General features: G+C 37.5%; 1 protein-coding gene across 1 annotated transcript in view; it reads left to right on the top strand.

The window, feature by feature from the left end:
• The window catches only part of ALK (ALK receptor tyrosine kinase), a 1,522,063-nt gene that overhangs the window by 871,204 nt on the left and 623,759 nt on the right, over positions 1-27,100 (top strand). Inside the window, exons 8-9 of the mRNA XM_044058894.1 lie at positions 35-166; positions 5,551-5,701. Of these exons, the coding sequence (XP_043914829.1) occupies positions 35-166; positions 5,551-5,701 (283 nt within the window). The remainder of the gene's footprint in view (positions 1-34; positions 167-5,550; positions 5,702-27,100) is intronic.

Raw genomic sequence — 27,100 nt, 5'->3', positions numbered from 1 at the left:
GTTTTATAACTTAGTTATTTGTCCTGTATCACAGACCAACCCTGTTATCCAGAGTGTGTGTACTGGTGAAAACACTGTGATCGAGAAAGAGATTGTAGCAAACAAGACCGTTAATGAGCATGCAGGAGGTGGAGGAGGGGGAGGTGGTGCTACGTACATATTTAAGGTAAGTACCACTATTTAGCAGTGCTTCCCTGTGATAGGTTATTGTCTGGACAGAAACACTTAATATACTAAGAATATTAAGAAAGACTACTTTATGAATGCATTTGTGACATTCCATCATACTTTTACATGAAATCCTGCCCTGCTGTGCATACTTTAAAACTCTGATATGTGGAATGAGGCCTTGGGGCATGACAGCTCTTCAGCTACCTTCCAGGCTAGTAAATATACAGAAATCTGATAGCAGAAGGGACCATACAAGCCATACCTCTCCACCTCTTAGAGCAAAAAATCTGGACAAAACCTAAAATGATGGGGGAACAAATAGGCACAGATTTTAAATATTGCTCTTACAAACTTAGAAAGTTGATAGAATAATAGGTTTTGCATTAGCATGAATTTCTGCATGTGGAGTCTTAAACTCAAATGTTTGCCATTATTTAATGACGTCAATCCTTGGCTATTTGCCAGAAAAGTATAGATTTTAGGCGGAACACACCAACAATATGAGGCAAAAATCTGGACATTCTGCGAAAATCTGTACAGTTGAGAGGTATGATACAAGCTATGGTTCTTTCATACTGGAATTCCATTCCATTCCAGGTCCATTTAACAGTATGTTAACCAGTATGACTGAAGTTACATTCTCTCTGTCTCTCTCTCTCTCTCTCTCTCTCTGTCTCTCTCTCTCACTCTCTCACTTGTAATCTGTCCATCTATCTATCTCTTTCTATTTCTATATATATATTTATGTAGTGCGTGTGTGTGTGTTCTACAGTTTAAAGAGAGGTGAGCTACTAAATGAAACTTATTGCATTGCATGAAAGTCTTATTGGAAAAAAGTGCTGGGTTCTTTAATACTGTGGTACAGAACAAAAGTAAAAAAATTAATTTGTTGCAAAAGCTACAGTCCTAAGATAATCTTAGTTTATATTATTAAAAGCAGGTATGTATATTTATTTATTTATTTATTGACATTACCGGGAAAGTCTGACTGGGTAGAAGCCCATTTTCAGTGGAGGCCCAGGGAGAAAAGATCCAAATTATTACAAAACATTTTAAGACAATAATTTTACAATCTTCAAAAATAAAACAAAAACATCTGCATTTTAAATAATTATAACAAATGGCACAGTATAAAAGCATTGGTTAAGAAGCAGTACAAGGTATATGACAATCATTTAATATTTAAAGAAATTTTAGACAATTTGTGGAGAAATTAAAGGTAAGTTAGTCTAATACAAATAGGAATTGCAATATGAAGTGAGGGAAAACAGGCTTATGATATATTTAGAGAGAAAGTCAGGGAATAGAATTTGATAGCAGTAAGGAAGAAAGTGGAAAAGGGATAGTGAGGAGGTAAAAGAAATAAAAAGGTATTTGTTCACATTTAAGGATATAGTTCATCCTTATCTGGAGCAAGAACAGAGCCAGATTTTAGCTAAAAAGCATTTCAGAGTGGTTTTGAAACATGGGAGGGAGGGTATATACCTGACAGATACAGGTAAGGCGTTTCAGGCCTTAGCAACCTTGTACGAGAACAGACAATGCCCAGCAGATTTGTTAGGTTTGTAGACAGGAGTTTTTGTTCACTGGATCACAATGACCAGCTGGGAACATAGTTGTGCAGAATGTTTTTTAGTGCTGGGCAAGCAAATGGATGCTACATAATTTTATATGTGGTAAGAAGTTGTGTAAATGTTAGTTGATGTGGTAGTTCTAACCAATTTAGGCTTTTCAGTGCTATACAGTGGTGGGTTCTGACAGGGGTATGTGCTGCAAATTTAGCTACTTTGTTATAGCATTGTCCATGTTTTAATTTTTGTGAAGCCTGGAGGTTAGTAAGGATGGAAGCACCATAAATAAGTGTGGGGAGGAGATAAGTAGTGGCAAGTGTAGTTTTAGTTGTGTTGATGAGAAAGTTTTGGCTCTATAAAGCGTCCCTAGTTTTTGATGATTTTATCTTGAGCAGTTTTCTATATGCATGTCAAATGTAAGATTATCATCCACTATTACCCCTAATAGTTTGCTAGGAGAAGTGACTTTAATGGTTGTATTATCAAGAGAGATTTTATTTTATTTTTTTATGTGAGGGGAATTTGGAGAAAATACAGTAGTCTGGTATTTTTGGAGCTGAACATGAGTTGCGAGTTAGAAATTCATGTTTCAGTGGCTGTTAAAGCTTCCTGATTATTTTTTTGGAGGTGTACCATGTTGTCGGATTTGCAAATGAGAGTGGAATCATCTGTGTGTTGTACTAGGGTGATCTGTTGTGTGGAAGTATAGAGGGTGTTGGTTAAAATGTTCAAAAGGAGAGAACCAAGGATAGAGCCTTATGGTACACCGGTGGTGACTGGAAGGTAAGGAAAGAACGCAGAGTGCCATTTTACTGACTAATTCCTATTGAGCAGGTAGAATTTTGAACCACAGAAGGGTGGACTGAGAAAGACTTAGTGAGGAGCTTTAAAGTAGAAGTTTGCTGTGACAAACTGTGTCAAAGGCATTAGACAAGTCTAGAAATAAGGAAGACACTAATTTGTCACTATCTCTAGCTTTATTGACAGTATCTATATAGATTAAGAAGGGCAGCGCTAGTACTAGGGGAAGGACGAAAGCCATGTTGTTTAGGGGGTAGGAGTTCTTGCAGGAGAAAGTCTAGCAATTATTTTGGAATACATTTTTCAAGTATTTTGGCTAGGGGAGATAAGATTGGTATAGGTCTAATGTTATTAATGTCTGTTGAATTTCCTCCTTTGTGCAGAGCGATAATGTGTGACTTTTTCCAGAGAGAAAATTGTGCGATTTCTGGATTGACCTAGTTATGTATACATAATATGTCACCTGACTGAGCATAAAGTCTCAAAATACCATGCATTGTTAAAGCAACAAAAACTCCGTTAAAAATGACATAGCAAAGCTTCCTTCTGTTTTCATCTCCTTAGTTAACAATGAAGCATGGATACTCCCCACTACTAAATTGTCCATTTATGGTTGGTTCTTAACTTGACATTCACTGCTAACCAACCAGCAAGCCTGTAACAAGATCCCAGGGTGCGTAGTGAGCTTAATACTTCATTTTACAAAACTCAAATCAACTCCTCTTGTACAACCATATACTACACTGCACGAACCCACAAAAGGCTATTTATTTATTTTTTTTATTAATTTATTTTTTTAATTTTGAAAATCATCGGTCTGGGGCTCCATCTGAGTTTGTGGGATACAATTGTAGAACAGGCACATAGTGACCACTGAAATTAGAAAAAAAGATAGCTGTCAACTTGGAGGGGGACGCCTTGTGAATTAAAGGGTGGACAAGCTGATTGTGTACCAGTTAGAAAACTTGTGAGACAGTATAATTTACAGTTAATTGTTTTTAAATGTGTATGTCAAGTTACTGAAGCCACAGATAGACGAAAAGTCAGAAATGATCCCGCCTGACAGTATCATTTATCTACAATGAACATTTTTTTCTGGTAAGAACCAGATCTGTTTATTCATTCATTCATTCATTCATTCATTCATTTATTCAGTCATTCATTCATTCATTCATTCATTCAGTAACTAAGTATACTGAGGGAAAAATACCCTTTTAATTTAGGATGCAGTATGGTATTTGTGGCTTCCCCTTAGTGATCATTAGTAGTAAATCTGATTCTAAATGCCTGAACACTTCGGTCAGATTTACTTTTGACCACTTCTGATCAGATTTAGTTTCTCCTGGTCAGATTTACTTTTGACCACTCCTGGTCAGATTTACTTTTGACCCCTTCTGGTCAGATTTACTTTTGACCACTGCTGGTCAGATTTACTTTTGACCACTTCTGGTCAGATTTACTTTCGACCACTCCTGGTCAGATTTACTTTTGACCACTCCTCGTCAGATTTACTTTCGACCACTCCTGGTCAGATTTACTTTCGACCACTTCTGGTCAGATTTGCTTTCGACTACTCCTGGTCAGATTTACTTTTGACCACTCCTGGTCAGATTTACTTTCGACCACTCCTGGTCAGATTTACTTTTGACCATTCCTGGTCAGATTTACTATCGACCACTCCTGGTCAGATTTACTTTTGACCACTCCTGGTCAGATTTACTTTCGACCACTCCTGGTCAGATTTACTTTTGACTATAGGTCATATCATCAACAGGCTGTACTGTGAAGCTTCTCCTTTCCCTTACCCCACTGCTGTGTAACTGTGAGTTTAGTACATGTAAGGAAAACTTTGGTGGGGAGCTGTCTTTTACACAAGAAATGCAGAGACCTCTCCCCACCAGAATAATACATTTTTTTATGTGCACAGATGGCTTGAAGTTGGTTTGTGTTTTTAATCAACTTTACCTGAGCTGTTGATTTTCAGGGGGTTATGTCTTGCTTGTACATAGGGAAAGCAGAACTGTGCACTGATTGACACCTGGACACTGCAGATCATCTAATAATTTTTGTCTGCAATTGCCATTGGCTTTATTTACTACCCTTCTAAAATTTTGTTTTTATTATTGGATCCTCCCCCAAGGACTGAGCCCAGCATCACCTCTGCCTGCACCCAGTCTTCCCATTTGTTCCACAGTTGTAGAAGCCAGGAATTCTGGGGTGGTGACCTACTATGCCCCCCGGTAGAGCACACCCCTCCCCTGTGGTAGCACTTCCAAGCTCTGTTACAGCTGCTCTCCAAGGGAAAGCATGCCCAAGTACTCTGAATTCCACTCAGCTCACTGTGTAACTTGCACACTGCAGTGCAGACTCAATAGATTCCAGCTCCATGGAGTAAACACCTAGTGCTCCTATTAGACATCACCTATGTGGCAAGCCAAAGCTGCCTCCTTCCCTGTAGGGTGGCCAAGCCTGCAACAGCCCTCTCCCACCAGCTCCTACAGGCACACAAGCTACCATTTAACTCAGGTGTCTACAGCATACTCAGGGCTTTATCCCTCTTTGCCACATGGCTGGTTCTTCCACTAAGCTCTTAAGCTGAACTAGATACCATAGCCCAAATCAGAAACACTGTGTAAACAGCTTCTGCTAATCAGTAGATGCAGCCCACTATCTTACTAAGAAGTGATCGTGAATGCCAGTTTACATTTCCCAATTCTGCTCTGTATATGAAGGTAAGCAGCAGTTTGAATAACATCTTTATGAAACATTGCTGTTTTTGCATGCATATACTAGCTGTTTCTCTACTGACCTCCTACAGAACAAGAGGTAACTTAAAATTTATTTTATTTTTTTTTATTCTGAAATGTCTTAAATAAAGAGATAGTGTAAAAATAAATTGGAAAATAAATGTAAAAGTAGTTGCTTCACCACTTTTGGGGAACTGTAATGCTGCTTATGGCTATAGTAACTGTGATATTTTTATTTTTCTATGACTGGCCCTTTACAGTTTAAGGACAATGAAGCCATCCCTCTATTAATAGCAGCAGGAGGTGGAGGAAGGGCTTACAGGAGCAAATCACATTTCTCATCTGAAAACCTGCCGAGGCTGGTAAATGACTCCTCAGTTTTAGGAGTGAATGGATTATCAGGCGCTGCTGGTAAGCACTATATACAAGCTGAAGTATTCTGAGACACTTTTATACAGGAGTTTGAATTTTGTTTATGAATGTTCATCCTACAAATGCTTTATATAGTTCTCCATTCAAATAAAATGTCTGAAAACAGTTGCTATTATCTGAAGATCAAATAAGCATGTACATTGTATAATACATTGTAGGCCATACATCTCAACTACTTTCCTTAAGAATTATGGACAAAGCCAAAAATAACAGAATGCAAAAGGCAAAAAATCAGGGACTTTTTTTTAAATATTACTCTAGTTTACTTAAAAAATTAATATAAAAACAAGTTTTGCATCAACATGCATTTTTTGGTACAATAAGAAATATGAAACTAATGTCTGACATTATTAACTGTAATCCTCATTAATTTACATGAAAATCAGAATAAAATCAATGGACATGGCAGAAATACAAGGCAAAGTCAGAGACAATTGAGGGGTATGTTGTACAGTGCTTTGCTTGCAGTAAGCAGGCCAGTTTAAGAAATATGTGTACTTTATTATGCAATATAGAATGGATTATAAAAAAAATAAACAAGTTATGGTAAATGCCAGTGATTCCTCTACAAAGATGAAACAAAGGTAGAGGCTCATACATACAGTACTATGACTTCAGAAAGACAGAAAGCCTTGAAGTCATTTCAGAAGGAATGAACTGTCAAATAGCTAGAGGGTAATGGGGCGAGGGGTGTAAAGCAGCAGGAATCCACAGTGGGATATATAACATAACTCTACAAGCACGGCGCATGAAAATATTTCAAAGACATTCCTGAGGGAGTGCATCTATAGCATTCACAAAATACGTCAGTAGCAGCATAAACATTTCATCGCCCTCTGAGTAGTTATCATTTACGTAGTAAGGCATGCTTGTCAAGAATAACTGAAATGCCAGCGATGATCAACAATGTATAAAGAAGTCGTTTTCAGGATAATGACTGTAAAAACCAGGAAGAGAAGAAAAAGAAAACAAAAAGTGACATGGCAAACAATTTAGAAGCCTCATCCTGGTGTGAATTTTTTTTTTTTTCAATAATCATTTTTATTGTTTTGCCAAACCATATACATTTCACACACTATTTACATTATGTACAATATTGCTTCCAATGTTTTAGTTCCATTTTGAATTTCACTATAATACATTAAGAATAAATATCATTTTAACCAAGTATAGGAAATTAAAATCACAAAAAATTAAACATAAAAGCATCTGCAATAGACAATTATAAACCAACTCAAGCCAATAATTTGTATTATTTCTACATTTTCTATCTAATCCAAGAATGTGTTGGTACACATACAGAATGTCCTGACGGAAAGTGGATAGGAACCGCTACGCCAAAATAATATTAAAGATTTGTTCCCAAATTTTTATGCTGTTTATACTTTTCCTATTATTTCTAATTAACAATTTGTGCGCTAATATATGCTTAATCGCTAACAGCCTGAAATTTTGACACGACACCTGTGCTGGGTTCAACCAATTTGTGGCTAATCCTGGTGTGAATTTTAAAGTGTAATTTCGTGAGTTGTGTCTTTCGGCTTTTCCCAGTTAAGGTCATAAAAGTGTTTTTATGTACCATTGGAGTTAACCTGCAACTGTGTAAAGAAATGAATATTACACAGTGATTTTTTCGGCACAATTTATTTACAAGAAATACAGTTTTTCCTTTTTTTCCCTGTTTTCTTTTCTCTTGTTCTCCAATAGGCTAATTACTAAATACGTGCAAAACTAACTCATATGGTGTGGTTTTTATTATCTATCGTTTCAGGGTTCCTCTACAGCGCTGGACTGTTTTGCCAAAAACATAAAACTTCCCCTTTCATTCTGTGATGCTGAAGCATGTCACATTAAGGAAGCTGTGCATGGGGCCAGGGATCTGAGAAATTTGCTTCCCTACTTCAGTCAGGACCATTAATACACCCCCCTCATTTATCAGTGAAATGGTCTGTCTCTGTGCAAGGACTGGAGAAAATGCTTGGAACTTAACGTTCATATGTGACTCTGTACATATAGGCATAATGTTCATATTTATGCAAATATGTTATAATAGGAACATCCTGAATGCTGAAAGAAATGGCTAATCATTGTACGAAAACTTGCATTTTTGGTGAAAAGGATAATGATTGCTTGACTGCCGTGTACAGTTACTGTGGTGTTTCAAGTTATTTAATCATTTTTCCACACATAAAAAAGGAAAATAACTAAAGACAGTTGACTGGTGCAGATAAAAGAGATTCACCTCTACTGCTAGTAACGATGGTTCAAGAATGGACCCAGTGCTGGGCAGGATCAATTGAGGGGACAGGATGAGGCAGTTGTTCTCCAGTACTTCTTTCTCAGCTAGAGGGAGAGAGGGTTACCACTGACTTGTGATGGGGATTATAGATCTTGCAGGCTGCAGTTGGTAAATTGAAGTAATGATCTCTAGCACATGATGTGTGGGTGCATATGTCCTGCATTGTCGATCTCATTGCATGTCACACCACCTGTTACTGTCATGTGACTGACCACTATAGAATAATGATCTCCAATAATCTGTCAATCCCACTTCTCACTCCTTGATCTCAGAAATGATTAGCTACAAAGACCTGCCCTTTGAAAAGTTGAGATGCCTTCTTGGAGAAGGGATACAATGAGGATCACCCAGAACAGAGCGGCATTTGGGTTGGGAAGGACTGGGGAACATGTCAGAGGATAGTGAAAAATGGGGATGTCTAACAAATAAACTTAAATTGCATTTACTTAGTATTACTTCCAGGCTTGACTACTGACATTTATATTATATTACTATAACTAATGTGAGTTTCTGGTGTGCAGCTTTGCTGTATATATACTTTATAGTAGGATTTAAAGTTCTCAGGATATTATGATCTGCTTGCAGTATACTTTTGTAATTTTTTTCAGAAATATTTCTTCCTGATCCATTAATGACGGGTGTGTAGAAGGCAATCAAGGTAGATTTGCAGTTAGCACAGAGGATGTAAGCTATGAGAGCGGTTTAGGTTAAACAGGAGTAGTTATTTGATGTGTGTTTACCACTGTTTATCAGACAACTGTGTATGTTATCAGGGCCCAAAGAGGGAGTGGTTTTGGTCTTTGACAGTACCTTTAGGACATGTTTCTTGGTAATGGTAGGGGGTGAGAGTAAAACAGAGATGATTTAAATTGTGATGCAAGTTTCAGGGGGAAAATTGACAGCAAACTTGTTTGGCAGTATATATATATATATATATATATATATATATATATATATATATATATATATATATATATATATATACACAATGTTGTTTGGGTTTGAGTGAGACACCCTGTTATGGAAAAGTTCAAAACAACAATGTAAATTATTTCTTAGTTTTCTAATGTAGCTGAAGAAGTACTGGTAGTTTTCCTTTTTCCTCATATGCTAACCTCAGTTTGTGAGATGCTTTGATGACTCTTACAGTGACCTCCAGTTGCATTGTGAGTATACCTCTCAACTGTCCCTATTTTGGAGGAACATTCCTATTTTCAGGCCTGATTTACCCCTGCACAGGATGTCCCTTTTTCTGGAGGTATGTCCCTGTTTTTAGGCTTGCTTTATCCCTTCATAAAGTTTTCTGAATTCCCCTCATCATATTTGATTTTTGAAGTTGTCTGGTGCACAAATATGTGACTGACATACTGGTGGCAACAATAATTTAAAGAATGAGGACACTCATCTTAAGTCTCCCTTTTTCAGAAGAAAAAATAAATTACCTTGTGTGGTAGAATTTTGCAATACATTTCATTAAAGTCCTCAGATTATACTTCTGTCTTATTGATAATGCACTTATATTTTTCCATCATTTTTGTCACACTCTCCGTTTTTTTAAACGTGCATGAGTAGTATCCAATTGGCTCAGTATCTGCATATACTAGTAGTTGATTCAAGACATATTTTCCTGTATGCAGTAGCTATTTGCACAGTTTGTTTTGTAGTCTTTATAATGTATCTTTACCATCTCAACAGTGGCAGTGCTTACTCCTCTCTGTACTCTTCTTTTCTAGACCTAACACCACTCTAAGTAATCCGCTGCAATAACACCTTTATCTTTAACCCGACCAGTGGATACACGGTTATATGAAAAGAGCAGTCCGGGTCTGAACCGTCTGCAAACACAAACAGCTAAAGTTAACTTTGTGTATATGTATACCTGTTTGAGCTAATATTCATTATCCGGGTTCCTATTACGTTATCAAAGTTCTGAAACTTCGAACACCATAAAGTTGAACCCTTATGTTCGAAGTGTCAAAACCTTGATAACGGAAAAAAAAACACAAAACAAAAAATAAAGTATTGCAAGCCCCCTGCACCCCCCTCACACCCCCGCTCTTAAAATGTACCAACTCTGAGATCGCACTATAGTGCAGAAAGGGGATATTTCCCTTTACTGTGGGGGGGTGCAGGGGGGCTTGCCCCCTGCTTACAACAGTTATTTAACTGTTGACCTTTTTTTTTTTTTTTTTTTTAGTTCGAATTGCTGAAACTTCGATTAACTGTGTTCAATGTTTACAGTTTCGAAGTTTCAGCAATTTGATAACATAATATGAACCCCATTATCCCCTGGAGACCACTCTGCTTTGGCTTGTAAGCAGCCCTCCACACACACACACACACACACACACACACACACACACACACACTTCTTCTTCCAATTCTCTTTTATTCCCTTTTGTTAGCAAATAGTATCCATAATGATCAAATACTGTCTGTGTTTGTTAACTTAATTGAGAGCACAGTAGCCTACAGATACAAGGTTATGCTGTTTTTCCATCTGATAAATGGTTAAGAAATGACTTACAGCTTCACAGCAGTTTTTGGTCAATTCTGATTCTTTTTCTTAAACACAACTTGCCTTTGCTTATATCTTGGCTCATTAGCAGCAGTACAAAAGAACTGCCAGCCCACACTCTTGTCTCCCCCTCCCCTGTTTATTACCTTAAGGCTTAAGCCAATCCCAAAGTTAATAATGACAGTGTTTCTAACCTTAAAGCCCTAAAAATTATATTACACTACAGCAACTACCCTTAAAATTATATTAAACTACAGCTATTAAAATAAAGAGCTTTGTCTTCCTATTTACTTACCTTATGGCTCTAGGAAGCCTTAAGAAACCTTGTACTCTGGGTAGGCCTCACTGCACTCAGCCTCGCTCCACACCCCACCCTGCCCCAAATTCCCACCCATCCCCAGTACCACTAGATTTATACTCATAAAGCCACACCCCCCATTACTAGAACCTATCAGTTTACATCTGTCATAATTTCTTCCACCCCTACTCCATTACCTCAAATTCTACCACTCTATTTTCTGGTGTTGTACCACCCAAGTAATACAGTTCCTTCAACTCACACCCTCCATCACACATAATGATATACTACTCTTTGCTACCCCTTTTGCTTGCCCCATATCTCCTTACCTTGTATGAAAACCAGTTTCTCACTGGATTTCAGTACCCAAAAGGCCACACTATCACCCCAGCTGTAAGTCCTTGCACCACTTACCAATCATACAGCACTGTGACCAGCCCCACAACCTGTTCACTCTATCAACATACCAATCCCACATACATTAGTTCCAGATCTAAACACTACCATAAACTTATAAATAAATTCCTGAAATTTGTCACTAGGTTTAAACTTAACCTCACACTTGGTGGTGATATCCACCCAAACCCTGGCCCATCCACTCCAGAAAAATTTACCCCATCTACTTGCAATCCAAGTTATAAACCTACAATTAATAGGCCACCTAACTCTCTCCTGGCCTGTCACCTCAACATTAAAAGTATAAACAACAAGGTATATGAACTACATGCACTCCTGGCTGTCCACTCCCCTGAGATACTCTGTTTATCTGAAACCTGATTAAAACCTAACACCACAGATAATGAAGTGTTTCCACCTGGGTATAACATACTCAGGCTGGATCGTACTTCTAGGAAGGTGGGTGGGGTAGCTGTTCTTTATAAATCTGCGTTAAATGTCACCATTGAAGCTATATAACCACCTCAAATTTATAACGCAGAGATTCTTGCCACCAAAGTGCAACTTAATAAAAATAAACACATTAATATCATCTGTATGTACATTCCCCCAGGAAAGAGTATATCTACACTCAAAGATACCCTTCACTGGCTATCATGTAACTACCCCCAAGAAACCTTACTACTCGGAGATTTTAACATAGACTGGAACACCTGTTCCTCAGAATCCCCAACCACCCATGTTAACCTGCATGCATTTACACAAATCATAACCACCCCTACCAGGATAGGTAAACCTAACCATAAATAAAGCATACTTGATTGGATACTTATCAATAGTCAACCTCAATTGTACACATCTGGGACCCTCCCTGATGACTTAAGTGATCACCTTCTTACCTGTATAATTAAGCATAAAGCCATCAACCCCCACCAACCCATGCTCAGAATGGTAACAAACAAAAATAACTTTAACCATGCCAATTTCCAACAGGAACTCAACTCCTGTAAATGGTCAATTCTAAAACACCTCCCCATAGAGGAAGCAGTTGTATACTTCAGCAACAAATTCCTTGAGATCCTTGACTCTCAGGCACCTGTTCACTGAATAAGAATAAAGGCAAAAACTGTGCCATGTCTTTCCAAAGAGTCCAAACTAAAAATCACCCTTAGAAACAAAGCATGGGCATTATGGTGTACTACTAAAGATTCCAAGATCACATTAAATATAGGCACTCAAGGAATGAGACTAAAAAATCCATTTTACAAGACAAAAAAAAAAAAACTACTACTATAATCTACAGCAAATAAATCAAAAGAACCCTCAGATGTTTTGGGCAGGTTTAAATAAACTATTACATCCTGGACAAACTTCCACCCCGACCCCTGAAGCCACCATTGATAAAGCACCTGAGGAAGTATCAGACAGTTTTAACCAATTCTTTATGGAGACAATCCAAGCCCTAGCTAGTCAACTACCTCCAAGCTCCCCTGGCCCCGAGGACACCACCCCTAGTAACCAACTCTCATTCAGATTCCAACCAGTTGCCACAGTTACTTTGATCATAAAATTAAAACCAACTACTCCCTCTGCAGATCTACTCCCAGCTGAGTATCTACAAAAAGCAGCTGATGCCATTGCTTACCCCCAGCTCTATACTAATCAATCGAACCATAGTAGAAGCCAAAATCCCCACCATCTGGAAAATATCCTATGTAATCCCAATTCACAAAGGAGGTAGCTCTACTGAACTATCTAATTATAGGCCAATAGCTGTATTATCTCCACTTACAAAGATTATGGAAAAGTGTATTCATAGACAACTGCTGCACCACCTAACTCAGAATAACCTTATGGCAGACTCCCAGCACGGCTTCCGACCTCACCACAGCACTACTTCAGCCCTCCTAGCCTTCTCCAACACCATAAACCATAATCGCAACTATAATAAAATATCCTCTGCCTCTTCTTGGATCTCTCCAAGGCATTTGATATGGTTAATCAGCAACTTCTAATCCACACCCTGAAAACATTCTGTCTAGATACTAAAGCCCTTCAATGGTTCCAGTCTTATCTTAGTGGCAGACAGTAGACTGTCCTTTGGCAAAACAAACTATCTAACCTCCTACCCAACTCTCTTGGTGTACCCCAGGGTTCTATACTAGGGCCCCTTCTGTTCTCCATTTTCATCAATGACCTTTATACTGTTATCCCAAAAGTCAGCTGTATCCAATACGCTGATGACTCCACCCTGATCTGCTCGGCCACATCTCAGACAGAACTATGGTCAGCTACCCAGAACACCTTCAACATAATAGAAAACTGGCTTTCTGGTCACTGTCTGATCTTAAATCCTAAAAAAAAACAAAACTGTTACTTTTCTCACCAACTCATAGGTCTACTGCATTTACCTTTGCCATAAAATCCAGTAATGGCACTATAATTTCCCCAGACACCTCTACAAAACTACTAGGTGTTATCACAGATAAGAATCTTAAATTTGACCTGCATGTTAATCAAACCATCAAATCCATCAATAAAAAAAACTAGGGTCACTTTACAGGATAAAAGCCTTCTTAACCCCACCAGCTAGAATTGCCATAGCTCACTCTCACCTACTTTCAACTCTTCTGTACGCATCCCCTTTACTGTCTAATTTAAACAAGTCTGTCCTCAACAAACTTTCTATCTACTACAACCATATTGCCAGACTTGCCACTGGTCTGCCTTATAGGACACACCACTGTATCAATCTAAACCAGCTTGGGTGGCTAGAACTGCCCAGCTTGATCCAGTATAACCAATTGATTATGGCATATAAAATCCTTTACAATCCGGACAATACTCCTGCACTAAAAAACATTATCACCCCCTATAACAATCCCAGACCTCTTCGATCTTCTAACAGACTGCTAGTTCAGACTATCAAAAAGAATAACTTAGCCAGTGACTCTGTCTTTGCCAACTCTTCAGGTAGATCCTGGAACTCACTCCCAACTGATATTACTTTACTTACCACCCTGAGTCAATTTAAGATAAGACTCAAACAATATTTGACACTAAACTGGCTATGTCAATGTATCAAACCAAACTAACTCTCCTCTACTATGAGTTAATAACTATAATTTAGCTTAGTTGTGTTACTTAATCCGGATTTACACCCGGGATTATCTCTTACCTTGGAATTTGTATAACTTAAGTATGTAACCACTGTATATATTTTATCTGTAATCTTAACTGCTTATCTTGGAGCTTTTCGCCCCAGGCCTCCGCTGAAAATAGACATGCATCCAGTCGGACTATCTCGGTCAACAAATGTAAAATAATAATAATAAATAGTATCCCACATTCCTATTGGAAGCAGGAAGAGTTATGTGCTATTTGGTATTCATATTTTATGCTAATTAAGTGTCAGATTTTTGTTGAATGTTCCTAATTTTAAATCGCCCTTGTTCCTCTTTTCATTGTCTGTAGCTGGAGAGGTATGATTGTGAGGTCTCTTAAACCATATTTATACTGGGAAGTTCTGGCCATACATGGTGTTTTGAGAAGTTTCCTTTCTCCTTTTCTTGTAAAGCTTATTTATGTAGAATGGCCACCAGGATGGGGTTTTTTTTGTTATTTTTTTTGCTTTGTTTTGTTTTTTTTAATTCTTCAGTGTATTCAGATCTAGCAATGACTGCTAGATTAATGAATTTACCTAAATGGGTATATAAATCCTTAATGTATTTGGGAGCCAGCCATGGGAATGTCATGGGTAAGTTTAGAGATTTCATTATACAATTGTATGATGCTTGCTTTTTTGAAGTCTCTAAATAGGGTGGTGTTGGCTACTGGAGGAATAGAAGTTCTGAGAGTGAAAGTCACAAATTGATGTTCTGACTTAATGGGTGACAAGCAGACCAGGTGGCAGGGTCAGATAGAGGCTTTATTAGGGAGCACCTGATCAAGAATGTTTCTGCCTCTGGTAAATTTGATGGCACATTGATCCAGGGAGTTTTTCATTAACCAATCCAAAGATCTTTGAGCAGACCCTGTAGTACAAGTTTAGATGTTCCAGTCTATGGAAGGTTAGTTGAAGTCACCAAGGTTTGCAGAGTTGTTGTTTATAGGGAGGTCTTCTAGGAATACAGGAATTGTATATTATCATTACAGGTCATGGATGGGGATCTTTAACAGGCTATAAGTTGGAAATTAGATTTCTCCAAGGTAATCTGTAGTTGTAAGAACTCCCTGTCAGAGTCACTGGGCATAAGTCTTTGAGGGATATGGCCACTGACAAACACATAGACTCTCTTGTAGTTTCCAGTGGGTTTAACAGTATGGTAGGCAGAAAATCCAGGCATGAAGGGAATACTTTCATTACATTTGGACCACATCTCAGTAACCACACACACATGATCAAACTCCAGGTGCAGAAATGCATCAAGATCAGGTAGCTTGTTATTAAGACTCTTGACATTGAGAAGGCACACCTTTATGTAGTACAATTTGTGATTTGTTGCATTTGTTAAGCTGGGATGTTCCATAGATGAACCTGGCCTAAAAAGATACTATGGGGGCAGAAAAGGCTATACCCAGTATTTGGAAACTCTTGAATTAGAGATGCAGACCATCCTTCAGAATGCAAGATGGGCTGTCAATCATCTCATTCCAGGATAATACACACTGGACCCACTGGAATGACAGTAGCTGTTGAGCCAGTTATTAAACCCAGTTATCTTCTTTTTAAGTTCACGCAACTTTCTCAGCAAATGGAGGATTTTGCACAGAACCAAAGTTTTTCTCTTATCTGATAGCAGGTTCCAGCATGTCCCGTATATGCCACAGTGTTTTTGCTTGCCAGGTCATTTGCTCACACATGGACTTCTATTCTGTCAGAGATATATTTGTTAGGTAAAATGTTCTTAAGGTCACTTGTTATGTCAGCAATCCTGGTTCCTGAAAGGCAGCTGTCTTTGCCCTGTCCTTGTCCAGCCTGGTGAGTGTGATATCTGTATGTCTAACAACACTCACCAGTCACTAAAGCATTCTTACCAGTGGTCCAAATGGAGAGATGAAATCAGCAAGAAAAGGACAGTAGTATTGCTAGAACTGAATTTAACCTCCAGTCTTTGTGAGTACCTTCACAGTGTGGATCATTTTCACAAAATATCACTAAGATGACACTGATATTTATATATCATGGAGAAAGGCAGGTTAAAATATAAAATAGACAGATGGGTGCACAGGTCCCAGTATAAAAAAATGCCCAATCTTGGCATATGCAGTGGTGGCAAGACTGGAAAAATTGTAGTGTAGAATCCTCAGAACACAGTAACATTCCTACAATGGGGGTTAGACCTGGCTCAGGGGGAGGATGCCCCTCCCCCCTGTTGTAGAAGGAAGTAGAAGCCCACAAAAATCACAAAAAACTGACAGGCCAAAAAAGAACCATAAAGATGATAGAGTGTACTTTTGAGGATAAGGAAGAGATTATGCGTTGTGACTATCATACACAAAGGCCAGAATTTTCAGATAAAGATGCATTAGTGGAATGAGAAGTACTTGCACAAGATGAACTGTCAATAGTTTCAAATAAAAGTTTGCATTCATTAAAACAACTGATCCGTGAAAAACCTTACATAGACAAACTTTCACCCACCTGGAAAAAGAATCAATAGAGGAAGTGGAAAAAAATAAGAAAAAAAACCCAAAGATTTTTGAAAGGTATAAAGAAGAAATATGGACAATGGAATGAAAACTAGATCTGAAATGGTGCAGTATTTATGCAAAGGAGAAAACCAAACTAATGAATACAAAAAAGCAGTTCCAAAGATATTTGAAAAGAAATATAGGCAAACGCAACCAGATATGGAAAATTTCACAATACAAACAATAAGAAAGCAAAGGGGGAATGAAGAACAGAGGATTGGTAAGGTAGAAGTTAAATAAATAGAAAGCGAAAAAGTGGATTATCTGTGAAGTGAAAGATAACTCCAGCACAGGTAATGTCACAGCAAGATGAAGCAATGAGTCCCCAGAAGTGGAACAGGAGGCATCTGCAGAAGTATGGATGTGGGAAGGGGATCTAGTATGGGACAACATTTATGTAACGGAGAAAGCAAAAGTAATCAATTAAAAAGCAGTACCATAGATATTTGAAGAGAAATGCAGGCAAAGGCACTCAGACATGGAAACTTTCACAGTACAAAAAAATGAAAAAAAGGGCAAAAGTAGTAAAGAGAATTAGTAAAGAAGTTAAACAAATAGAAAGTGAAGTTATATATTATCTGTGAAGTGAATGATTTACTGTAGAAACTCCAGCTCAGGTAATGTCACAGTGTGATGGAACGAGTCCCCAAATTAGGGAGAAATACGTGGAGTAGGAGCCATCTGAAGACTTGCCACATGATGCCCTGGATCCTTCTGTAGGAAACTGGTGCAAAAGTTCAGTTGAGGTTGCACTATAAGGGAAGGACTTAAACAGTGTCAACTCTAATGCAGGCAATATTGTGAAGTAATGGGCCAATGAGTTACAATATGAAAAAGAAGCAGATGATGCAGGGTGCATCCAATGAGGATATACCACAGGAAGCTGCTCTGGAACTTTCTGTAGAATACCCACAGGAAACAGAGAGCAAAGAATGTGCTCTCAGTCTAGAAGAAAATTATCTACAGGCAGAGCTGCTTGATTTAATAAAGACGGATAGTCATATTAAGATTAACGAGAAAAATAGATTACAGAAAATAAATAAGATCCAAAATGTAAGAAGTTTGGTAAAACAGATGAACTCAGTAATCAGGACTATTAAGAGAAATTACTGTGATATAACAGAAATAAATAAGATAAATTAATGTGCAGCTAAATTAATAACAGTTAAAGTGTTACCAAAAACATAGAGTAATAAAGTAAGGGAAGTAAAATGCCACCATGGGAGCATCAAATACGTACAATGATATACATACTATACCCTGAAACTGATCCAGGCAGAGTTTATAGCCATTTAGAAAAAAAAAACACAATCATGGCCATATAGTAAAAGGGTAACAAACAAAAGTCATATGGAAGAAAGGATAATTTGTTGTTAAATAGAGTCATAACAGAGAATCGTAAATAGGGAAGAATCTAAGTATGGCATAGATAGATTACAAATAAAGTATTTGACAGCATCCTACATTCATAGACAAAGGAATGCTAACAGATGTATAAGATGCACCTTACATTGATTAATTACATTGTAGTGACAATGAAACAGTTGCAAACCACTCTTGAGTTAAGCTATGACAAACAGCAAATTATTATCCTAAGGATAAAAATTCTAAGGGGGTATTCCTGGGTTACTCTGTCACCACTGCTGTTTTGTCTTGCCCTTAATCCATTAAACTGTTTACTTAACAGATTAGGCCATGATTACAATTTGGCTCGCAGAAACCAACCCTGTTTAAAGACTTCTCACCTACTTTTTGTGGATTACCTAAAATTCTATAGTTCATTAGATGAGGAGTTGAAAGTGCACCTGCAAGTGGTTAAAGCCTTCTCAGATGTTATAAGAATGTCATTTGGTCTTGGTAAATGTGCAAAAGCAATGTTTAAAGCAGAAAAGTGGTAGTACCAAGAAAGTACCAATCTGGGCCAGAAATGTGATATAAAAGAACTTGAGGAGGGGGGAGTGTATAAATATTTGAGAACTGATGAAGGATCAGCAATAAAACATGAACAAATGCAAATAAAACTCAGTAACAAAGACTAAAACTAATATTGAAAACAGCCTTGACATCTAGGAATAAAGTCTAAGCAATAAACCAATTTATTCTTACTGTTCTAACTTACAGTTTTGGTGTGATTGACTGGCCCCAAAAGGCACTGGATCAGCTGGTCAGGAAAACAAGAAAAATTCTTCACTCTTATCAAATGATATAAAAATCCTTGTATACCAAGATGATAAATTCCTCACTCTGAAAAAGGTATGGGTCTCCTCAACAGTGATTACTTGCATAAATCTGCAGTCATGGGGCTGCATACATATCTGCTGACCTCATCAGATCCAAACATAAGTGAAAGTTTCAAACATGAGGAAAGGAAGTTCAGTGTCAAGCAGGAATGGAAATCTAACCAGAAGTAAACAAATATCAGATATACCAAAAAGAATAGAAAAAATGTAAGAAGTGTCAGATGAGAAGAAAATAAATGGCATTAATATTCCGGCAAGTATAGAGATCTCCTGGAACAACCTCATATCGATCAGGATTTGACACAGGAAAGGTTAAAGAGAAGTGAGTTGAAATCAAAAGATGAAAGGTTAATAATGGTGGCCCAGGAAAGCAGACTATATACATGTTTGTTTACAAAGTCCGCTGAACATGTGGGAGAAACAGACAAATGTAGGCTCTGTAAAAAGAATTGGAACAATAACACATCCTGTTGCTGGGTGCAATACACTCATGGTAGAGTGCCTGTACATTAAAGACACAAATATGTAGCAAAACTGTTGCATTGAGTATTGTTCAACACTACAATACAGGAGCAGCAGAGAAGCACTGAAAACATAAACCACAAAGCATTATAGAGAATGATGAGGTGTACATTACATGGGATCATCCATAACCAGTAAGTCAAAAGATAGATGCAAGAAAACCAGATATAGTAATCCATAAAAAAATACAAAAGCAGCATTAATCAGTGAACTTGCTACCCCCAGTGATTAAAGCAATAACCGACAATGTGGTGTGGTTTATTGAAGATTTACCCATGGTTGGCGTGGTTTAATCATGAGAGTGAAGCCCGAGTGATTAAATAAAGCCAACCGTGGGTAAATTTCAACATACCACAACCACAGAGTTGGTTATTGCTATTATACAATGACATTATTTAAGAAAAAAATACTTACTTTTCTTAAATAATGTCTTTGTATAAGGGCGTATTACTGTTCTTCCTCCGGTGGTGGTACACTGCTTCCTTGTTTTGATGTACTGAGCATACATATGGGACTTGCATCCCATGCTTATCCAGTACATCAATGCTTTGAAACAGAAGCAACGGAGAAAAGAAAGTCTCCGTTGCTCCATTTTTTTCTTTTTTTTATTTTATTTGTTAACAAAAGATGCTTTTGAGCACTTTATACCAACGGAAAAAAGTCCGGGTGACCGGACTTTTTTCCGTTGGTATATTGTGGGATTTGCAACGGGCATGCTGGCCAATCAGCATGCACATTTTGGAGTATTAATGGGGGGGTTATTGTATAATACATAATCTTATGTACAGAGAAACACAATGTCATAAAATATCAGGATTTGCAGGCAGAAATAAGAACAATGTGGAAGAAAGATAGCCAGATAGTCTCAATAGCAGTGGCAGCAACAAGTTTAATATAAAAGAATTTGCAGTTATATTTTGATATGTTATCAACACATATAACTCTGTATGAATCACAGAAGGAGTAAATTCTGGGCACATGGCAGGTACTGCAAAGAGCACTTTCAGCTAACATCAAAAATTAAAATAATACTAAGTTCATGAACTTTAATTATACCCTGACTTAGGAATGGGGTCTGTTCCCATCATGGTATTAGAAAGACATAAGACTTTGGGAAATTAAACCAGGAGAAGTTAGTGTATTAGTGCTACATAAGGGATTGTTTATTCCTGATGACTTGTTGAAGTTGGGGTGTATGGAGTAAATGTATTAAAGGGCTTACCCTGATACCTAACTTTAAGAGTTCTAGGAGGCTTGGATAAAGATTTTATAAAAGCAAGAGAGTATGACATTTTTGTGTTATCTGAGGATGTTGCGTTTGCATAAGTGAGGGTGCACTGATCTGATGCTCATATATAAAATGCATCAGGTTGATCAGGAATTTATTTTCCATGAGCATGAGGTAGTTGCTACACTGTCGTAGGATACCAAGTGCTAGCAGGCGGGCGATGGAAGGGGAACTTGTTTGCTGCCCTCCCATAATGTCAAGTGCTTTTGAATTATAAAACTTAGATGGGGAATAAAGGAATGAATGAGGAAGTATTAAAACAATAGGGGATGTTGAGGGAGTAAAAACACTGCAGCCGTGTCTTCCTGGGTACAACATAAGGAATGGGAGTTTGTTTGGAGCAGCAACATGCAGTCCAACACAGTCAGTTGCAGCTTAATGCAGATCAGTACAAGTTGGTTTAACTCTTTACAAAAGATAAGCCTAAAACATACAATATGAAGGAAGATGATTTGGTGATACTGAGTTTGGAGAAAATTGAGTTTGTGCACACTATCCACTATTCAACGACACCTTGTGTGGAGCAGTGCTCAGTGCTGCTCCATGCAGTAAACAGCAAACAAACAAACAGAAACAAACAAAACTGCAATAATTAAGCCAATAGTGCCCAGAGAACTACAATTTGCAGAAAGTAGTCTTCTTTATAGAATAACCACGATTCACTCCAAGATGGCCACCATTCCTGGTCAAAACAGGCTTTTTCCGGATTAGCTAATAATGCAGTATTAGAAAATCCACCCAGCAACCAAATACTTACTAGAGTAAATAGTGAGGATGCTGTAACTTCTGTTTCTTACTACAGTAAGTAGTCTGTGAAGATGCTGTAATTTCTAATATCCCAATCAAAACTGAATTCAGTGGGAGGTCTCTAAGAATCATCACACTGCCTTGGATCACTTCAGACCTTCTTCATGTTCTGTTTTGCTTTTCCACCATTTCCTGCTGACACCAACACATTACTACACTGGCTGTCACCTACACTGTTGATTAAATATGAAGTAAGAGTTTCCTCTAACTGCATATAGGCTAGATTTAGTTCAGCAGAGTGTTGGGTAAGTTACCTAAACTTCATACACCAAAAGCTGACCAGAAATGCAAGGATGCCCCCTCACTGGCAATCAAGCGGTTGCTTCTGCTTTTTATTATTTTCTTTTTTATATGTGTTTATTTCCCTAAAGTGAGGACTTACATTCTACTTAGATTAGCTGAAATGTACTGTCATCATCATACAGGCCTTCAGATCTTCAAGCCTGAACAAGAATCTAAGGGATTATTCACTGAATAGAATTACTCCTTTTCATGTCTCTTTTTTATCAGTCATCAAATTGCTACTAAATTAGATTTTCAGAATAAATATCTCTGTTTGATTCATTCATTTGCTGTCTATTGACTAACAGCTCTGCAATACTGGTATTTATCTGAAAAGTCCTCTGCTTCCTTGCCACATCTCACAAATCTCATTCATTCTCCAGTTTGCACAGAGGGTTAAGGCTGTGAGTTATAGTTTCTGTGGTACAGGGTTTGATTCCCCCCAGCACTTATTTGCCTTCTGTGTGACCATGAGTAAGTCACTTAACCAGACATTGCTTCTGAATTGCCTCTGAAAAGGGACTGTGTGTCCAGTGGGCCTGCCTAGTTAACAAATGGGTAACATAGAGGATTATGAGTGGGTCAGCAATCATAACCTGCTTATTATGTATTTGAGACATGGATAACAAGAAATTCACCTCAACGGTGAGGTGACCTGATCATAATTTTTTGTAGTGCAAGGAGTTTTATTTACTCCTTGTCCAACTCGCTACAGAAAAAAAAACACTAAGCCTTTTGCCAGTTTTCAAAGACTCAAAACACTTAGCAAGAGCTACCAGAAAGACAGTGCAACACAATCCATTATGTTTATACCCACATTGCTATGCCTCTCAAATGTTAAGATTTTTGCAGAATGTCCAGATTTCTACCTTATTTGTTTGATCTGTTCCTCATAAAAAGGTAGTTTTTGGACTAACCACTGAGGATTGAACTAAATAATGACAGACATTTGAGTCTCAGGCTTTGTATCCTTTGGGAAATGCAAGCAGACGCACATCATGTTATTCTTGCTATTTTCTGTATTTATAAGAGGAAGGGACACCTTATTGGTATGGACAGCAAGCAGAAATAAGTCTGTTTTTATTCAGCCACTGTTGTTTACTGGTTAGTACTGGCAAATTTGATTGCCTAGTGCAAGACCTGATCTTAGCAAGATAAGATCAGGTTTCACATTATAGCAGCACTTAACTGATTTGTCTTTTTCCCAATGTCAGAGTGTAAGTACAGCACTCCGTGTATTACATTATTATTTTCTCTTTATTTGGATGTTTTTCCTGCATATCTTATACTCAGTGGGTATCCCCATGGATCATTGCACTGCTTTAGACTTTTTCTTCTGCCTTAACATCTGTTTTGTTTTGTTTTTCTAATATTTTCTATTGACCACAGTGGACTGCTGCTGCTGTGATACACTCCATAACTCTCAACTTCTTGGAGCAAGAAATCTGGACAAAGTCATTAATAAAAGTATGACAAAGGGCTAAAAATAGCGACTTTTTTAAATATTGCTCTTTCAAACTTAGAAAATTGATAGAATAACAGGTTTTACATTAGAAAGAATAAAAGGTTTTAGATTAGAATGAATTTTCTAAAGGGTATGAAGTCTGAAACTCAAATGTCTGTCATTATTTTCCAAAATCAGTCTTTAATGATTTGCTGCTAATTTGCCAGAAAGCCACAATTTTCTGAAAAACGGACCAAAAATATGAGGCAAAAATCTGGACATTCTATGAAAATCTGTACAGTTGAGAGGTATGAATGACTTGATAACTGTTGAGCCTTCTCTAATATTTATAGTTCTTAATTCTATGGTACACAAGTGCCTCAGTTTGCTCACAGTTAATAGCCCAGAATTAATATTGTATCCGGGGGACATTATCTAAAGCCTTCTGACTATATTTTATGCTATGCATTGCTTTCTAGCTTACTGTCCTTTGAACTTGTGTCTTTGGCATCCAGTTAGCTCTTTCCTAATCTCAGTTATATAACTAAAGTGTTTTAGAGAATAGGGACCCTGTACACTGCCACTCTTATTGGAGAGAAATGTTCTCAGCAGTGTAATAATGAATTGGCAATACCAGCTGAAAAATTAGTACACTACTTCATGGCAGCATATTCAGTTGCTCTTGAGCTTGGACTATAAGAAAGCTAACAGCCACCATTATTTTATGTTTGCTAAGCTGGTACTGTGTACCACTGCCCAACCCCATCAGCTCAGAAGAGCAAAAAAAAAAAAAAAACAATTCACTTTAATAAACAGATCACTACATTGTAAGCACTTGGCTTATTACACTTAGATCTCAACTCCCCAAGATGTTCCACTGAAGAACAAAAAAAAAAAAAAAAAAAACAGATGTTCCTTCTACTGGCACATCAACCAGTGGCCAGATGCATGATATGCCCCACCTACCTTCTCCTGCCTCAGCCATTCAGGTCCAATTTCTGTGTCGTTCCTTCAGTCCTCCTTCAACCTATTATATTTAAAAACATTCTTCTTTTAAATTGTAGCAAACTGTTTGTTACAAATGTAGCAAACAGTTGGTACAGTTTATACCCTGTCTGCATGGAGCGCTACAGCTCTCAGGTTTTGATTACAAAAAAAAAGAAAAAAAAGTTTTTCAGGTTTAAAGTGTACCAAGCTGCTTGCTACAAGCTATCAAACAGTTGCTACAGTTTAGACAACACAAGAAACACCACAATGCTCATGTTGGACTGCAAAAGCAATACAGGCTTTTAAAAGCCAGTATTGCATTAAGGAAATATCAGGATCTGCTGATCGTGTCCCCAAAACTTTGCGCCTGGGACTTTTGCCCCTTTCACCCCAACCTTGTTACACTACTGAGCAAGTATAAAATTAAAAAAAAAAAATAGAAAAGTGTGTGTATGCTTATGCCTGTGTATCTGAGTGTTGGCATGCATGAAAATAAGAGTGTGAGTAATTCAGCCACTATTTTACGCTTGCTAAACAGTAATTTTGCTGTTTAGTTAGGATACAATTAAAGCAAATGGATAATAAAAAATAGAAAAGTGTGCGTGTATGGTTCTGTTTATATTTCTGTCTGTGTATCTGAGTGCATGGACTAGCGAGAGAGAGAGAGAGAGATCAGCTGAGTACAGGATGCAACTCATAATTAAGAAATATGCATACCTTCCAACCTCTAAGTTCAAGAAATGTGGATAAAACCTAAAATAATGGGATGACAAAGGCTCAAAATTTGGACAGTTTTTAAATACTGCTCTTATAAAAGAAGAAAGTTGCTATAATAACAAGATTTATGTTAACATGCATTTTTCTGAAGGTTATAAAATCCATACCTCTCACTCCCCCGATTTTGACTCAAATTTTAGCTCTACCTCCCTTAATCCCTCTTAAAAATGATGACTTTTGAAGAAAAGGTAGTGAATTACACTTCATAACAATGACAATAAATAGAGTTATAGATTTTTTCCTTCAGAAAATGTATATTAATTCACATTCTGTGACTCTGTCTATGTCTTAGATTAATAGTACTAATATTTTAAAAGTGTCCCTGATTACTACTGGATTTGTCCCTGATTAGTTGAGAGTTATGATAAAGTCTGAAACTGAAATGTAACTCATTATTTAATTACTTCAACCACCAATGATTTGCCAGCATATACTACAGCAAGTTTGAACTAGAACACAGGGAGCTTTTTTTTTACATCAATATTATTAAAAAATTATTATGTATAGTAATTAAAAAAATACAAAACAATTTAACAGATAGCCTATTCTCTAAGCATAGTAATGCCCTCCAGGGTGTGTGTTATTGTGTAAATAATGCCCTTCGAGAGGTATAGAGGCCTTTCACCTCCCTCTTGTCTGTATTCCCAGATAGCTGTTGCATAAGAAATAGTTCTGACAGTTCCAACTTACTCCATATACAATTGCCAGCCTCATGCCTTTATTTTTAATATCACTCTCACTGTTGGGATAGCTCTCTCTCGCATTAAACATCCTATTGTTTTCTACTGCCTAAAATTGCATCGTCTACCATACTAAAAGACTATTGCACCATTGTAACCCTATGCCCCCAACATACTCCCAAATTGCAGAATGTGCCAGCAAGTAAAGTTTATTAACTAGTGCTCAACATGGATTCTGGAAACATTTCAGCACTTTTACCACCGTCCTTAGTTTTTCTTTTATCAATGTATTAAATAAAACTCTATTTTATGTAACTGATTTTATTTCTGTTTGAGAACTGGGGTATTTGACTGATTGCTGACTCTTTTCAACCATAACCCTAGCTCCAATGGAGGACACAAGTTAAACAAAGTTTGCAGTTAGTAAACTAAATAGGCACTAAAATGAACAACAGCAAATAATAAGCTGAACAAAGGTGTGCATAACAAAGGAAAAGAAAAAATTATACACAATGCTACAGTGCTAAGATACCAATGCTAAATTAATTCAGGAATGATAACATTTTACATATGAAGTAGTTAGTTCAATGCTCGTGTTTTGATTGTAGGCTTTATCCCTAAAGCAGGCACATTTTGTTTCATTCAGTAAGTGCTATTATAGTAGAGCTTTGAAGTCCTTTTATGTTTGATGAAATCGTACTGAATTAGGTAAGTGGTTCCAAGTAGCTGGTGTATTCTTAATAAAGACACTTTTAGTAGAGGTCAGTGTGGAAATGGATTTTGATAGCATTAGCACATTTTCTAGTTTAACATTTCTAAACAGGACAGTCCCTAGCAGAAGTGTAAGTCTGCCCTGTCTGGGTAGCCACTGATTTTTCATAAGGATTTCACAATGTTGGGTAAGCGGGATAGCAAACAAAACAAATCTATGCATTTCCTTTTCAGTCATCTGCAGCATGTGTGTATTAGAGGAGGAGTATAAGGAAATGGAAGGATGTCCATACTCACATTTAAGGAGTAAGAAGAGGAGGAGTATAAGGAAATGGAAGGATGTCCATACTCACATTTAGGGAGTAAGAAGAGGAGGAGTATAAGGAAATAGAAGGATGTCCATACTCACATTTAAGGAGTAAGAAGAGGAGGAGT

The sequence above is a fragment of the Protopterus annectens genome, chromosome 1.part2, assembly GCF_019279795.1.
Source record: "Protopterus annectens isolate FY-2018-M chromosome 1.part2, PAN1.0, whole genome shotgun sequence".
Taxonomy (NCBI): domain Eukaryota; kingdom Metazoa; phylum Chordata; order Ceratodontiformes; family Protopteridae; genus Protopterus; species Protopterus annectens.
This window is presented reverse-complemented; position numbering and strand designations above follow the sequence as displayed.